Below are 15,993 nucleotides of genomic sequence, written 5' to 3' on the forward strand. Positions count from 1 at the left end.
TACAGAGGATCTTGAATGGTTAGAGGAACCTACTTAATAGAGAAGGTGTTTATTCATTGTCTTAAAAGCTGTCATCTGCTTCTGCTATTAGGAATTATTTTGGCTGATATTTATTTTGGTTCTCATGAGTCAAAGACTTGTGAGTATCTAGTTTCTGATCCGGGAAAGCACTGTGAGAGCAAGGTAGTAAGATGGGGAAGGGAGGACAGCCTAAAAAGGGAGCAAGTTTGAGGGGATCATTGTTGTTGCTAACAGGATCTACACTGTGCTGAGTACCTTCTGAACGTGTATGGAGCAAAACTGAGAATCTACTCCTGAGGACTGAGATTTGAGGATTTTTAAAAAAATTCTAGTTGGAATATAAATGGTTTACAATGCTGTGTTAATTTCAGGTGTATAGCAAAGTGGTTCAGTTATACATACATACATATATATATATATACATATATATATACGTACCTATCTCTGTTTCTATCTATACAGATATGTATCTATCTGTATTAGTTTCTTTTCTTTTATAGATTGTTAAAAAATATTGAATATAGTTCCCTGTGCCATACAATATGTCCTTGTTGGTTTTCTATTTTACATATCAGTTTAGTTCAGTCACTCATTCCTGTCTGACTCTTTGCAACCCCATGGACTGCAGCACGCCAGGCTTCCCTGTCCATCACCAACTCCCAGAACTTGCTCAAACTCATGTCAATCGAGTCAGTGATGCCATTCAATCATCTCATTCTCTCTTATCCCCTTCTCCTCCTGCCTTCAATCTTTCCCAGCATCAGAGTCTTTTCCAGTGAGTCACTTCTTGGCATCATGTGGCTGAAGTATTGAGTTTCAGCTTCAGCATCAGCCCTTCCAATGAATATTCAGGACTGATTTCCTTTAGGATTGATTAGTTTGATCTCCTTGCTGTCCAAGGGACTCTCAAGAATCTTCTCCAACACCACAGTTCAAAACAATCAATTCTTCTATGCTCAGCTTTCTTTATAGTCCAACTCTCACATCCATACATGACTACTGGAAAAACCATAGCTTTGACTAGATGGACCTTTGTCTGCAGAGTAATGTCTCTGCTTTTTAATATGCTGTCCAGGTTGGTCATAGCTTTACTTCCAAGGAGCAAGCATCTTTTAATTTCATGGCTTCAGTCACCATCTGCAGTGACTTTGGAGTCGAAGAAAACAAAGTCTGTCACTGTTTCCATTGTTCCCCCACCTGCTTGCCATGAAGTGATGGGATCAGATGCCATGATCTTAGCTTTTTGAATGTTGAGCTTTACACCAGCTTTTCCACTCTTCTCTTTCACTTCCAGCAAGAGGCTGTTTAGTTCCTCTTCACTTTCTGCCATAAGGGTGATGTCATCTGCATATCTGAGGTTATTGATATTTTTCCTGGCAATCTTGATTCCAGCTTGTGCTTCATCCGGCCCAGCATTTTGCATGATGTACTCTGCATAGAAGTTAAATAAGCAGGGTGACAACATATAGCTTTGAGATTCTCCTTTCCCTATTTTGAGCCAGTCTGTTGTTCCATGTCTGGTTCTAACTGTTGCTTCTTGACCTGCATGCAGATTTCTCAGAAGGCAGGTAAGGTATTCCTATCTCTTGAAGGATTTTTCCAGTTTGCTGTGATCCACACAGTCAAAGGCTTTGGCATAGTCAATGAAGCAGAAGTAGATGTTTTCCTGGAATTCTTTTGCTTTTTCTATGATCCGATGGATGTTGGCAATTTGATCTCTGGTTCCTCTGTCTTTCCTATATCCAGCTTGAACATCTGAAAATTCTTAGTTCACCTACTGTTGAAGCCTTTCTTGGAGAATTTTGAGCATTACTTTGCTAGTGTGTGAGATGAGTGCAACTGTATGGTAGTTTGAACATTCTTTGGCATTGCCTTTCTTTGGAATTGGAATGAAAACTGATCTTTTCCAGTCCTGTGGCCACTGTTGAGTTTTCCAAATTTGCTGGCATATTGAGTGCAGCTCTTTTACAACATCATATTTTAGGACCTGAAATAGCTCAGCTAGAATTCCATCACCTCCACTAGCTTTGTTCATAGTGATGCTTCATAAGGCCCACTTGACTTTGCATTCCAGGATGTCTGGCTCTAGATGAGTGATCACACCATCATGGTTATCTAGATCATTAAGATCTTTCTTATATAGTTCTTCTGTGGGTTCTTTCCACCTCTTCTTAATATCTTCTGCTTCTGTTTCTGTCTTTTATTTTGTCCATCTTTGCATGAACTGTTCCCTTGGTATCTCTGATTTTCTTGAGGAGATCTCTCGTCTTTCCCACTCTATTATTTTCCTCTATTTCTTTGCACTGATCACTGAGGAAGGCTTTCTTATCTCTCCTTGCTTTTCTTTGGAACTCTGCATTCAGGTAAGTATATCCTTCCTTTTCTCCTTTGCCTTTTGCTTCTCTTCTCTTCTCAGCATTTGTAAAGTCTCCTCAGACAACCATTTTGCTTTTTTGTGTTTCTTTTTCTTGGGGATGGTCTTGATCACAGCTTCCTGTACAATGTCACGAACCTCCATCCATAGTTCATCAGGTTCTCTGTCTATCAGATCTAGTCCCTTGAATCTATTTGTCACTTCTACTGTGTAATCATATGGGATTTGATTTAGGTCTTACCTGAATGGTCTAGAGGTTTTCCTTACTTTCTTCAGTTTAAGTCTGAGTTATATATAGTAGTATGTACATGTTAATCTCAAACTCCTAATTTATCCCTCACCCCTCCTTCTCCTTTGGTAACCATAAATTTGCTTTCTATGTCTGTGAGTGTCTTTTTGTTATGCTTATAAGTTAATTTGTAAAAATCTTTTTCAGATTCCCCGTATAAGTGATATCATATGATATTTGTCTTTTTCTGTCTGGCTTGTTTCACTTAGTATTATAATCTCTCAGTCCATCCATGTTGCTACAGATGGCACTATTTCATTTTTCTATGACTGAGTACCATTCCATTATATAAATATACCGTATCTTTATCAGTTCATCTGTCAATGGATATTTAGTTTGCTTCCACGTCTTGGCTCTTGCGAACAGTGCAACAATGAATATTGGGGTGAATTAGTCTTTTTGAATTATGATTTTCTCTAGATATATGCCCAGGAGTGAGATTTCAGGATTATATACACAGAAATCTGTTGCATCTATATACTGACAATGAAAAATCAGAAAGAGAAATGAAGGATACAACCTCACTTATTGCATCAAAAAGAATAAAATACCTATGAATAAATATATCTAAGGAAGGACAAGATCTGTACTCTGAAAACTATAAGACACTGACAAAAAAATCAAAGATGACATAAACCGAAGGAAAGATATATTTTTGGATTGGATGAATCAATATTGATTGTACTACCCAAGGCAATCTATATATTCTATGAAATCCCCATCAAATTACCAGTGTTGTTTTTCATAGAACTAGAACAAAACATTTTAAAATTTATATGGAAACACAAAAGAACCCAAATGGCCAAAGCAATCTTGAAAAAGAAAAACGTAGCTTGGAGGAATCAGGCTCCCTGATTCCAGACTAAGCAACAAAGTGACAGCGATTAGAAAGTACTGGCATAAAAACAGACATGTAAAAAAAAAAAAAAAAAAAAAAACAGACATGTGAGTCAATGGGATGGGATAGATGTCTCAGAAACAAACCCATGCATCTATGGTCAATTAACCTACTACAAAGGAGGCAAGAATATACAATGGAGAAGTCTCTTTAAGAAATGGTGCTGGGAAAACTGGATAGTGACAAATGAAAGAATGAAATTAGAACATTCTCTAACAACACACACAAAACTAAACTCAAAATGGATTAAAGACCTGAACATAAGACTGGATACTGTGAAACTCCTAGAGGGTCCATAGGCAGGGCTTCCACATAAAATGCAGCAGTATCTTTTTGGATTCCTCTCCTAGGGTAAGAGAAATAAGAACAAAAATAAACAAATGGGACCTAGTTAAACTTAAAAGCTGTACACAGCAATGGAAACTGTAATGAAAAGACAACATACAGAATGGGAGAAAATATTTGCAAATGACTTGCATGACAGGGGATTAATCTCCAAAATATACAAATAGTGCATACAGCTTAATAAAAAAAAAAAAAGAAAGAAACCCAATAGAAAAACATAGCTTACAGTGAATGGTGTCAGATTTGTGGTCTCTGAAGGAGAAGAATTCACTCTAGGACCAAAGACGTGGCCTCAGTCACGCAGAGGTTTATGTAGCAGAGATTTTATTAAAGTGAAAGGATAGAGAAAAGCTTCCAGCAAAAGGCACTGGAAGGGGGTGGAATTGTACCCACCATCACTAGTTTAGGTGGGTCATTATATACTTTTTGGTGGACTGCTAAACATAGATAACAGAAATACCTCAAGGCTGTGAAAGTTTTACCAGGCTCCTCTCCCACAACATACATCTTGCAATAACCTCAACACCAGATTAACCAAGGGAAACAGTCTTGGGGTAAGATGTCTCTGGATGAGATATTTTGTATCCATATAACCAAGGGCATAGGTTTTTGAAGAAAAATATGTTTCCAAGTAAGATATATTGGTCCAAATTATAATCATTAACATAAAGCTTAATAAAAACAGTTCCATGAGTAAGATATATTGTTTTGCTGAATAATCATTAGCTCTGGGCATAAAGAAAGCTAGTTTCAGGTGAAATAGTTTGTTGCCGTAGCAACCCAGAGCTTAAGAAAAACATCCTATGTGACTAAGGTGAAGGAATGTAGAAAAAAATGTTTGCTTCCTCCTCCTCAAGGGCCCTGGACTTCCTGTCAACCAACCTAAGAATAAACTCTCTCAATAGGCAGAAAATCTCAAGAGACATTTATTCAAAGAAGAGATACAGATGCCCAAAGGTCAGATGGAAAGATGCTCACCATTGCTAATTATTAGAGACATGCACATCAAGACTACAATGAGGTATCACCTCACACAGCCAACAACAAATGCTGGAGAAGGTGTGGAGAAAAGGGAACACTCATACATTGTTGGTGGGAATGTAAATTGGTACAGCCACTAGGGAGAACAGTATGGAGGTTCATTAAAAAAGTTAAAAATGGACCTGAGGTATTTGTCCAACCCCTCTTCCCTCATTGGAGCAGGCTTGCTCTAGCAGCACTATCTTCCAGGACGTCTGACTTGCACTGTGGGCGCCAGCTGGGCACCCTCCTGAAAATGCCAACAGTGGGAGGCAGTGACAGCTACAGGGCTGTTCCCAGTGACCTCCAGGGTAGGGATATGAGTGGAGCACAGATGGCCTCTTCTGCAGCTGCCTTTTCTATACAGCTATGTGGGCATCACGCAGAAAAGTGATATGATATGTTGTGATGATCCTGTTTATCACTTTTTATCTCTTTTCAAATCTCTCACTTCCCTTTATCAGACTCTGCATCGCATGTTTTAGCTGGCTGTAGCACAATCCTTTGAGTTTCCCTTTTTCGTTTGGGGCATAAGGATACCGGATGAGTCCCCATGGTGCCTCAGACAATTCCCAATTGATCATCTTTCTGCTCTCAGTAAGCATTTTGTGCATTTTCAATATTATTTCTCCACTTTTTTCATTGAAAATAAAATCACTGAGAGTGGAAGAGCCTGTTTAGAATGCTGGTGGGACTCAGTGGCCTAGAAAAGCCTCATCAGAAGAACTAACCAGAAGCATTCAGTGTGATGCTCACTGGTAGTTGGTGAAAGGGTAGGAAAAGAACCGGATAATTTAATTTAAAATATTAAAAGTAACTTGTAGAACATATGGAATATAATTCCTATTGCCTTATCAGGAGGTGGGCAGATTTACTACATGAAAAACAAAAGCAAGAAATGAATTGCCAGCATGTGCTAGCAGGGTCTGCATAATTGTGAGAAAAAGAAATTCAAACAGAGGTCCATTTTGTATCTGTGACTTTCTGAGTGGTGCTCTCTATGTACTTACAAAGTCTGCATGGCCTGGAGGAGGTGGTGTTGACTCGTTCCTTAAGGTTAGATGTAGACAATTATCAGGCACTTATGCTTCACTCGCTGGCTCTCATTAATTCTCACCTCCCACCAGAAACAGTGACTATACTCTTCTTCCCAGCCCCCTTCTCTTGCTACCAAGTCTCATTCAGAAAATTTTTAAATCATTAATAATTTTTTTAAGCAACATTTCCTTGCTTATTTTCTTTTAACTGCTTTTTGAATTAGTTTTATATCTTAATAAACTTTTTAGAGAGGAGGATGAAAAACTATTTCATATTTTACATTGTAGCATATCAGTGTATTCTGCAGCAAAAACTCACTTGTGAGTTCATCTAGTGATAGATAACTGATGTTTCAGTGTTATATATTCAGAAATACTTGGTAAATTTTATGTCAGTGCTTAAAATATGTTTATGAGTGTTTAAGAAATTGAGTGAGATAATGAGCAGACAAGGGAAGGTGGCCACCTACCTCTGTGGGTGACTGGAACCTAAACCCATGGGGAAGCTATAAAGGGGTGTCAAACATATACCTGAGGGTTATCTCTCTCAAAGGCGAGGGATGAGGTATTGGTACAATGTCTTCCATCCCTCATAGATGTTAAGGTTTGCCTTTGGGAAGTGCTAATTACCTGATACTTTTGATCTGTTTTGCAAGCTGTCAGAGAAGCCTGCATAGGCTCTGAAGAAAGCCTGGGCAAAACAAAGCAGAGAGACCGGCTTTTAAAAATTGTCCAGACTGTGCTGACATGCTAGGGCTCTGGTGATTCTGGCAGGACTTTTCTGTTATACTCTTCGGCAGAAGTGGATACTCCCATGTCTGTATACTTGCCTCCCTACTCTGTCTAAGCTTCTTGGCTTCATGTTCTCCTCTTTATTAATTTATTTCCTCATTTTCCTGGAGTACATCTTCAAGGAGCTGCTTGGGAAATGATACATGTGTGCTAAGTCGCTTCAGTCATATCTGACTCTTTGCGACCCCATGGACTGCAGCCCACCAGGCTCTTCTGTCCATGGGATTCTTCAGGCAAGAATACTGGAGTGGGTTGTCATTCCCCCCTCCAGGGGATCTTCCTGACCCAGGGATCAAACCCGCATCTCTTTTGTCTCCTGCGTTGTCAGGCGGGTTCTTTACTACTATTGCCATCCTCAAGGAGCTGCTTAGGAAAATGATATAAAGTAAGGCATTGAGTTCCTGCATGTTTAAACTGTTTTTATTTGAACATGTGATTGATAACTCTGCTGAATGTAGAAAGCTAGATTAAAAGTAATTTTCTTTTAGAACTTTTAAAGATAGAATCTTCTTAAGTGTGATAGTTTCCAACACTGAGGTGAAAAAGTCAGAAGTCATTTTAACTATTACTTGTATAGGACTTTTTCATATCTAATCTTCTGTAAGGACACTTGTATTATTTTCTTTCAGAGACATTTTGTATAACTTCTATATATTTGGTATAGTTTCTTCATATTTCTCTTCTCCATTTTTTAAAAAATGTATGGGTATTCTATTACTCAGATAACAAACCTCTCTACCAATCCTATAATTTTCTTTCTGTCTCCTATACCATCATCTCTGACTCATTACTCCCCCACGGTCTTTGGGGATATTCCCTTGACTTTATACTTTAATAATTTTATTGATTTTATAAAATGTTCACAGCATTTCAAAAAGTATTCTGTTCTTTAGATATGTGAAGGTTACTCAAATAGTTCAGAGAATACTAATAACAGTTTGGAATTTCTATTCATCACAAATATCTGTTGATGATAATTCTGGATTGTATGTTCATTTTCAAGGGTGAGGCCCACAAAAACTGATTTAGGTTCTAGATGCATGGGGAGATTAGGCAGTGAGCTATTTTTTTCTTGTTGGGGGCTATAATGGAGGTGTTGTTTCCTAGTAGTTCCTGCCTCCTGTAAATAACAGAACTACTCTTACCCCTTTAGATATTAGCAGGGCAAATGGCTCCTCAGCTAAACTTCCCTTGGAGCAACCTCCCAGTGGGTGCGGCTTCCTACTCACTTTCCTGAGAAGGAAGCTGCTTACTTTTCACTTCCTCTTTCACACTCTGAGGCCTGAAATGCTGACAGGGTGCTGCTGAATGAACTTCCACCATGCTCATGGGGGCAACATGCTTGGAGATGTTGGGGCAACAAAGAGGAAGGGGCCTGATCCCTGATAACCTCTTTGGACAAGCTGCTGACCAGTCTGAATACAGTTCTGCCTCTGTACTATTGCAGAAAAAAGATATGAACTACTATCCTTGTTTCATCAGCTTAGTTTTATCATAATACATTCAGGAGACTCTGCAAGCATCAATGTTCATTGGTATCCTCTCTGATACCATTCAGTTTCTTCCAAGAAGGATCCTCCGGTTTCTTGCTGGCTTCTTTATTGACTTGAACTTCTACCAAGCAAGATGAGATTATTGCTTCTCTGCTTCTCCCTAAGATCCTCAACTCATTTCCACTGCAACATTACTTTCCCATATTTAGTGCTAAGATTTTCTTTCTTCCTTGAAATGATGGCTCCCATGCCTAGAAAGTAGAGCAGTTGTATTCATTTCCTTGTTTTAAGTGGAATTGTCCCTCTTAAGTTCATCTTTATATTTCCATTACAGGTTTGCTGACAGTATGTGCTGAATAATGGATATCATGAAGAAAGAGTCTATGAAGTTACATGACATGCTAGTTTGGTACTAACACAGCTGAACAAAAGATTGATGAAAAGTTTCTACTGCTAAATATTGTTCTCTGACTATAGCGAAACAACCTGTAAGTATATGACACTCTTTTTTCAGGTTTAATAAGAGAACCTGGGAGAACAACGTTGATGAATCAGAATCTTTCAGATATAACATTTTATATGAATGGAAACTGAATTGTGCTGCCATTTTGCTGCCTCCTTAGGGAAGCAATGGGTCACAAAAGGAGCAAGATTTCCTTAAAATTTCTCTGATCTAATAGTGAATGTGAATAATTCACTCCTAATCATGTGTACCCATCATTTTTAGCAAATCATAAACATTCTGATACTGATATTTTTAGATTTAAAGATAAAATGAACTATCATGCATTGTAACACTTATACATAACAAATGATGTGTATTTATATAACTGAAGTTTTTTCTTGCTAAAGAGTTTTGTTAAGTAGTTTTTTTTTTTTAAGGTTTGGCACATTATGCAGTAGAAACAATAATTTCAAAATTAAAAAAGAATATATCAGTTTATATTAATAGTAGCTATGCATAGTTTAAGCTTGCTAAAATAAAAATGAAAAATTAAAGTCATGTTAGAGAGAGAAGTAAATTTACTAAAATTTAATTTACATAGTAATTTTGATTGAGTTTATTTTCAGTGTCAGATACTACTTTCCACTTGCCATTGGTACTTGTAGAGGTACTCCAAGGATTTCTACAGCTGCTGACCCTCCCTTGAAAGGAGTACAGGGTGGAGAGCGCAAGTGGGGCACTCTGTGCTTGGGAAAACGGGCAGGACAGGGCTTCAGAGAGATGCTTTCAGGGGCCGATTTAATGAGCCCAACTCTTGTATCCCCCCATATCTAGACAAGCACTAAAGTCCTTCATGGTGATGACTATTCCTTGTGACTATCAAAAGCTTCATGAGACCAGTAGAAACCTGGGAAAAAATGTGCTTGACTGCATGTATTCCCCCTTCACCAAAATCACGTATGTATTGACCTTTCCCTTGCCTCTTTGGAGCAGTTTCTCAGAGCTACCTAAGGTTCTATTTCCTGGGCTGTAGTCCTCACTTTCCCCCAAATAAAACTTAACTTGCAACTCTCACATTGTGAATTTTTTAAAAGTCAACATCAAGCAAAAGTGGGAAATATAATGGATCAAATATTTACATTCATTGTTAAAAAAAAAAAAGCATTATTGTACAGGAGAACTTTTTTTGGTCTGATATAAAAATAGAAAAGCAGTTTATTGTTGGGGTTATTTTATAAGGAACAGTGAATAACATAAGAGATTATGTCTTCAACCTCAGGTCATGAGTTTTTTAAAAAGCTAAATATATCACCCCTTTATAACAGCAGTCCCCAACCTTTTTGGCACCAGGGACCGGTTTTGTGGAAAACAATTTTTCCATGGCGGGAGGGTGATGGGAGGCAGGGACAGTTCAGGTAACACGAGCAGTGGGGAGCAGATGAAGCTTCCCTTGCTTGCCTGCCATTCTTGCTTACCTCCTGATGTGTGACCTGGGGGTGGGGTGTGTGGGGAAGGAAGCTAGGGACCGCTGCTTTATAAAAGTGAGATGATATATTAAAATCTGACTTCGCATTAACTCATTGCAAGGAGTTAAATGACTGTGGCTCAGGCAGGTATGCGCTAGAGATAGTGTTCTATAACAAATGTTAGACTCTGGTATACATAGACGAATGAGTGCATATTATACTAGCTTAAGAAAGCTGCTGCTGCTGCTAAGTTGCTTCAGTCGTGTCCGACTCTGTGTGACCCCATAGACGGAAGCCCACCAGGCTGCCCCGTCCCTGGGATTCTCCAGGCAAGAACACTGGAGTGGGTTGCCATTTCCTTCTCCAATGCATGAAAGGGAAAAGTGAAAGTGAAGTCGTTCAGTCGTGTCCGACTCTTGGCGACCCCGTGGACTGCAGCCTACCAGGCTCCTCTGTCCATGGGATTTTCCAGGCAAGAGTACTGGAGTGGGGTGCCATTGCCTTCTCCATTAAGAAAGCTAGTAGTTCTCAAATTAGTTTTATATTTATGTCTATGACCCATTTTGAATTAATTTTTGCATATGGTAAAAGGTAAGAGTCAAACTTTCTTTTCCTTTTTTCTTTTTGCATATGAATGGTCAACTGCTCTGGTACCATTTATTGAAAAGTCTATCCTTCTTCCTGCATTACCTTGGTACCTTTGTTAACCAATCAATCAACTATACATGTATTAGTGAATTTCTTGACTTTATTTTTTCCACTGATCGTGTCAACCACAAATGGGCACTTGCCATAGGTGCTTGCCATCTACCTCTACCAGGATTAAATCATGTGCTGCTATAGTTGCTGACTTCCACAACCCCTTTCAAGGGTACAGAGTGGAGAATAGAAATGAAATGAAGCACTCTGTGCTCCCAGAAAACTGGCAGGACAGGTCTTCAGATAGTTAGATATTCTCAGGAGCTGATTTTATGAGTCCAACTCTTGTTCAGTTCAGTTCAGTTCAGTCATTCAGTTGTGTCCGAATCCTTGTGAACCCATGAACTGCAACACGCCATGCTTCCCTGTCCCTCACCAACTTCCGGAGTTTACTCAAACTCATGTTCATCGAGTTGGTGATACCATCCAACCATCTCATCCGCTGTCATCCCCTTCTCTTCCCACCTTCAATCTTTCCCAGAATCAGGGTCTTTTCCAATGAGTCAGTTCTAAGCATCAGGTGGCCAGGAGTTTCAGCTTCTGCATCAGTTCTTCCAATGAATATTCAGGACTGATTTCCTTTCAGATAGGCTGGTTGGATCTCCTTGCAGGCCAAGAGACTCTCAAGAGTCTTTTCCAACACCACAGTTCAAAAGCATCAGTTCTTCGATGCTCAGCTTTCTTTATAGTCCAACTCTCACATCCATACATGATTACTGGGAAAACCATAGCTGTGACTAGATGGACCTATTGGCAAAGTAATGTCTCTGCTTTTTAATATGCTGTCTAGGTTAGTCACAGCTTTCCTTCCAAGGAGCAAGTTTCTTTTAATTTCATGGCTGCTGTCACCATTTGCAGAGATTTTGGAGCCCCCCAAAATAAACTCTCTCACATCTTCCATTGTTTCCAATGTTTCTATCTATTTGCCATGAAGTGATGGGACCAGATGCCGTGATCTTAAGCTTTCTGAATGTTAAGTTTTAAGCCAACTCTTTCACTCTCCTCTTTTACTTTGCTCAAGAGGCTCTTTAATTCTTCTTTGCTTCCTGCCATAAGGGTGATGTCATCTGCATATCTGAGGTTATCGATATTTCTCCCGGCAATCTTCATTCCAGTTTGTGCTTCATCCAGCCTGGTATTTTGCATGATGTGCTCTGCATATAAGTCATGTCTGACTCTTAGCGACCCCATGGACTGCAGCCTACCAGGCTCCTCCATCCATGGGATTTTCCAAGCAAGAGTAATGGAGTGGGGTGCCATTGCCTTCTCCTAGGGTGTGAGGTGAGTGCAATTGTGTGGTAGTTTGAACATTCTTTGGCATTGCCTTTCCTTGGGATTGGAATGAAAACTGACCTTTTTCAGTCCTGGGGCCACTGTTGAATTTTCCAAATTTGCTGGCATAGTGAGTGCAGCACTTTCACAGCATCATCTTTTAGGATTTGAAATAGTTCAGCTGAAAATCCATCACCTCCACTAGCTTTGTTCATAGTGATGCTTCATAAGGCCCACTTGACTTTGCATTCCTGGATGTCTGGCTCTAGATGACTGATCACACCACTGTGATTATCTGGGTGGTGAAGATCCTTTTTGTGTCATTCTTCTGTGTATTCTTCCCACCTCTTCTTAATATCTTCTGCTTCTGTTAGGTTCATACCATTTCTGTCCTTTATTGTGTCCATTTTGCATGAAATTTTATGAATCCACTTCTTGTGTTTCCTCATATCTAGAATCCTTCATGGTGACTACTGCTTCTCATGACTAGAAGAAGCTTCACAAAACAAGCAGAAACTTTCTTTAAAAAAGTGGCTGATTGCATGTACTCCCACTTTACCGAAATCACATATATCCCGTCCTTCCGTCCTACCTCAATGGAACAGTTTCTCAGAGCTATCGGAGGTTCTGTCTCCCAGGCTGCAGTCCTCATATCGCCCCAAAGAAAACTTAACTTGCTACTCTCATATTGTGCGTATTTAAAATCAACAGTTATAGTGACTGAAGAAGTGCCCTGAACTCTGTGAGTAACTGGAGCTTTGATTCCAGCAGCAGCCCTTGTACCCATCCATCTCCTCAGAGAGGCCAGATGAATTTTGTAAGTCTCTCCTGGTTCTCAGATCTCCCATGTTTGTTGATGATCCTGAGTTTTATTTGGCAGTGGGGCAGGTTGCCTGCCCCCTCCCAGCTGAAAGATACTGGGGGGTGGCAGTTGAAATATACTGGGACATACCCACTTATGGCCTAGACATTGAATGGAGCTCAGTTGAAAGATATAAAGGAATTACAACCCAATTGAAAGATACTTGGGTGAGGGGCTGCCTGAAAGATACCAGGGAGGCCTGGTTGAAAGATACTGAGGAATACCCAGGGCTCAGTTGAAAGATATCAAGGTTATTCAGTCATAGAAGACTGAATGGTATGTGCTGAGTAGTTAAGTAAGCTGCTTTTCCTGATCTGATGTTTTTCCTCAATCCAGCTGCCTTAAGAGAGTTTTATGGGATAAAGGTGAAGATATTAATGAGAGCTTTGCTCTGAAGAAAAGGGACAAGACTCTTCCTGGCCAGTTATAGTTTTCTCAGGTGACAGAAATTTACAGGAGTGGGGGAGGCCAAGTCCTCATATCTTGCAGTGCTCCTACAGGGAAACCCACTCATTAATTAAAACACTTGCTTGTCCAGGAGTCACAGATAAGAACTGGCCATTCAGATAAGGAAGTTGTTGTACATATACACAATGGAATATTGCTGCTGCTGCTGCTAAGTCACTTCAGTCGTGTCCAACTCTTAGTGACATTATGGACCATAACCCACCAGGCTCCTCTGTCCATAGGATTCTCCAGACAAGAATACTGGAGTGGGTTGCCATGCCTCCTCCAGGCAATGGAATATTACTCAGCTATAAAAAGGGAACACATTTCAGTCAGTTCAAATGAGGTGGATACATCTAGAGCCTATTATATGGAGTGAAGCAAGTCCGAAAGAAAAAGACAAATGTTGTATATTAACACATATGTATGGAATCTAGAAAGATAGTACTGATGGTCCTACTGGCAGGGCAGCAAAGGAGGCATAGGCATTTTGAACACAGTGTGGGAAGGAGAGGGTGGGATGATTTGGGAGAATAGCATTGAAACATATACATCACCATGTGCAAAATAGATAGCCAGTGGGAGTTTGCTGTATGATGCAGGAAACCCAAAGCTAATCCTCTGGGACAACACAGAAGAGTGGGATGGGGCAGGAGGTGGCGGCGGTGGGGGAGGGGGGCTGTGGTTCAAGAGGGAGGGGACATGTGTATACCTAATGCTGGTTAATGTTGATGTATGGCAAAAACCACCACAATATTGTAAAGTATCAGCCTCCAATTAAAATAAATAAAAATGAAGTACAAACAATAAATAAAAAAGGACTGGTCATTCAGTGACCTGAGAACCTGCAGTGATCTTGAACTGCTGAGGAGAGGTACTGAGTCATTTAAGAGGGCTGAAGTGGCTCAGGGGTGACTCCTAGAGGAGTTAAGCTCACAAACAGCACACTGGCCCACCACACCATCTCACTAGTGAATGCTATCTATGACAAATTCATCTAAAAATGGGAAATAGAGCCTCTCAAACAGAAGCAAGGAACATAAGAAAGCAGCCTCTAACACTCCATCTAGTGCTACAAGACTTGTACTTAAAACTACATACCAAATTGGGGAAATTATACTAAAGGAGACCTCTGTCTAAAATGGCCAAATTGGAGGACTTTTGACATTCCAAAATTGATATTTTGATGTGCAGTTAGAAAAAGCCGGTTGTAAAATCAAGCAGACCGAATGGAATGCTTACTTTGGCATCTAAAAGCTTCTAAAAGAGGAAACAATAGGTAACTTCTTTGCAGGAATCAAACAAGAAATTGCTCGACACTGTATCAGAACTAAAAGAGGTGGCTAGCACTGACACTGTCTCTCCCTCTGCTCTTTTGTGTATCCTCTTCTATCTGAACTGCTTGGCCCAGATGGCTTTTCTCTTCCAACTCTTCCATCTCCTGCTGCTCTCTTTTCCCCAGCAAAGGGGGATTAAATACAAAAAGGCAGAACTGATTGTAGCTTCCTTGCAGAGAAACCTATTGCAGGGAGAAATGTATCATCTTCGGTTCTAATCTATACACCTTGGACTCGAACAGAACTTAAGGCCTTAGCCAAGGAATTTCCCAATCCAAGTCAGGATCCTTTGAGATTTACTAAGGAGTTTGAATTAACCATCCAGACCTACATGTCTGGGTTTTCAGATCAATATAAACTAATACAGCTGTTAGTTTCTGAAAGCAAAGCAAGGGAATGAATATAGCAAGCAGGGTGGAAATGCCCCTTAATGGTCCTTGAATCACATAGTCCAGAGGTTTGTATTGAAGGAGATAGCTCGAAAGAAAATTGCTCAAACCTCTCCCAGCACTTTTTCCAAAAACCACAAAGTGGACAATGATTCAACAATGCAAGCAAGGATTGAATGAATTAATCCCGACTATTATGGGAGATTGGGGGGGAAAAAAAACAAAAACTTTTTGCAATATTCAGGCTTGACACCTGCATCATTCTCTAACTACCAAAATGATTCTTGCTTAACTCCACCTTTTTAGAAGGTCTAGATGAGGATTTGGTTACTCTGGTCAAAAGACATAATTTAGCTTGTTCTGCTTTACATGCCAACACCCTTGTTATACTGGCTGACAAACCTTTCAAACCCATTAACAAGAAAGAAGAGGGTATATATGAAAATTATGAACCTTCAATTTACATAATTAAGTACACTATGTCAGTAGAAAGTTAACTGGCCCCCAACCAGTTTAACTCTCAAACAATAAATAAAGCTTGAAGAAAAAAAAATCTCTTTAGAATTCTTGTCCTGAGGGAATAACTCCTACTAGGAGAATCTGATTTTTGCTTCCTATGCCTTGAGACCAGAACTCTCTGGATCACTTATCTAGACCATCTCGAATTCTTGAAACTGAAGGAAAAAAAGGGAATGAAACCTTTAAATTTTTTCTTATTCCAACTGTCATGTACAATTAGTGAGTTTTATATTTGATATTTGATTCATGACTAAGTTTAGAAAATGAAGCCAGAACTCATGTTGTGTC

General features: G+C 39.6%; 1 protein-coding gene across 1 annotated transcript in view; it reads left to right on the forward strand.

Annotated features, from left to right (window-relative positions):
- The first annotated feature begins 5,203 nt into the window (after positions 1 to 5,203).
- Positions 5,204 to 15,993, forward strand: part of LOC122708044 (C4b-binding protein alpha chain-like) — a 30,182-nt gene continuing 19,392 nt past the window's right edge. Inside the window, 1 exon segment of the mRNA XM_043924125.1 lies at positions 5,204 to 5,258. Coding sequence (XP_043780060.1) covers positions 5,204 to 5,258 — 55 coding nt within the window.

This window comes from Cervus elaphus, chromosome 14 (assembly GCF_910594005.1).
Source record: "Cervus elaphus chromosome 14, mCerEla1.1, whole genome shotgun sequence".
Classification (NCBI taxonomy): domain Eukaryota; kingdom Metazoa; phylum Chordata; class Mammalia; order Artiodactyla; family Cervidae; genus Cervus; species Cervus elaphus.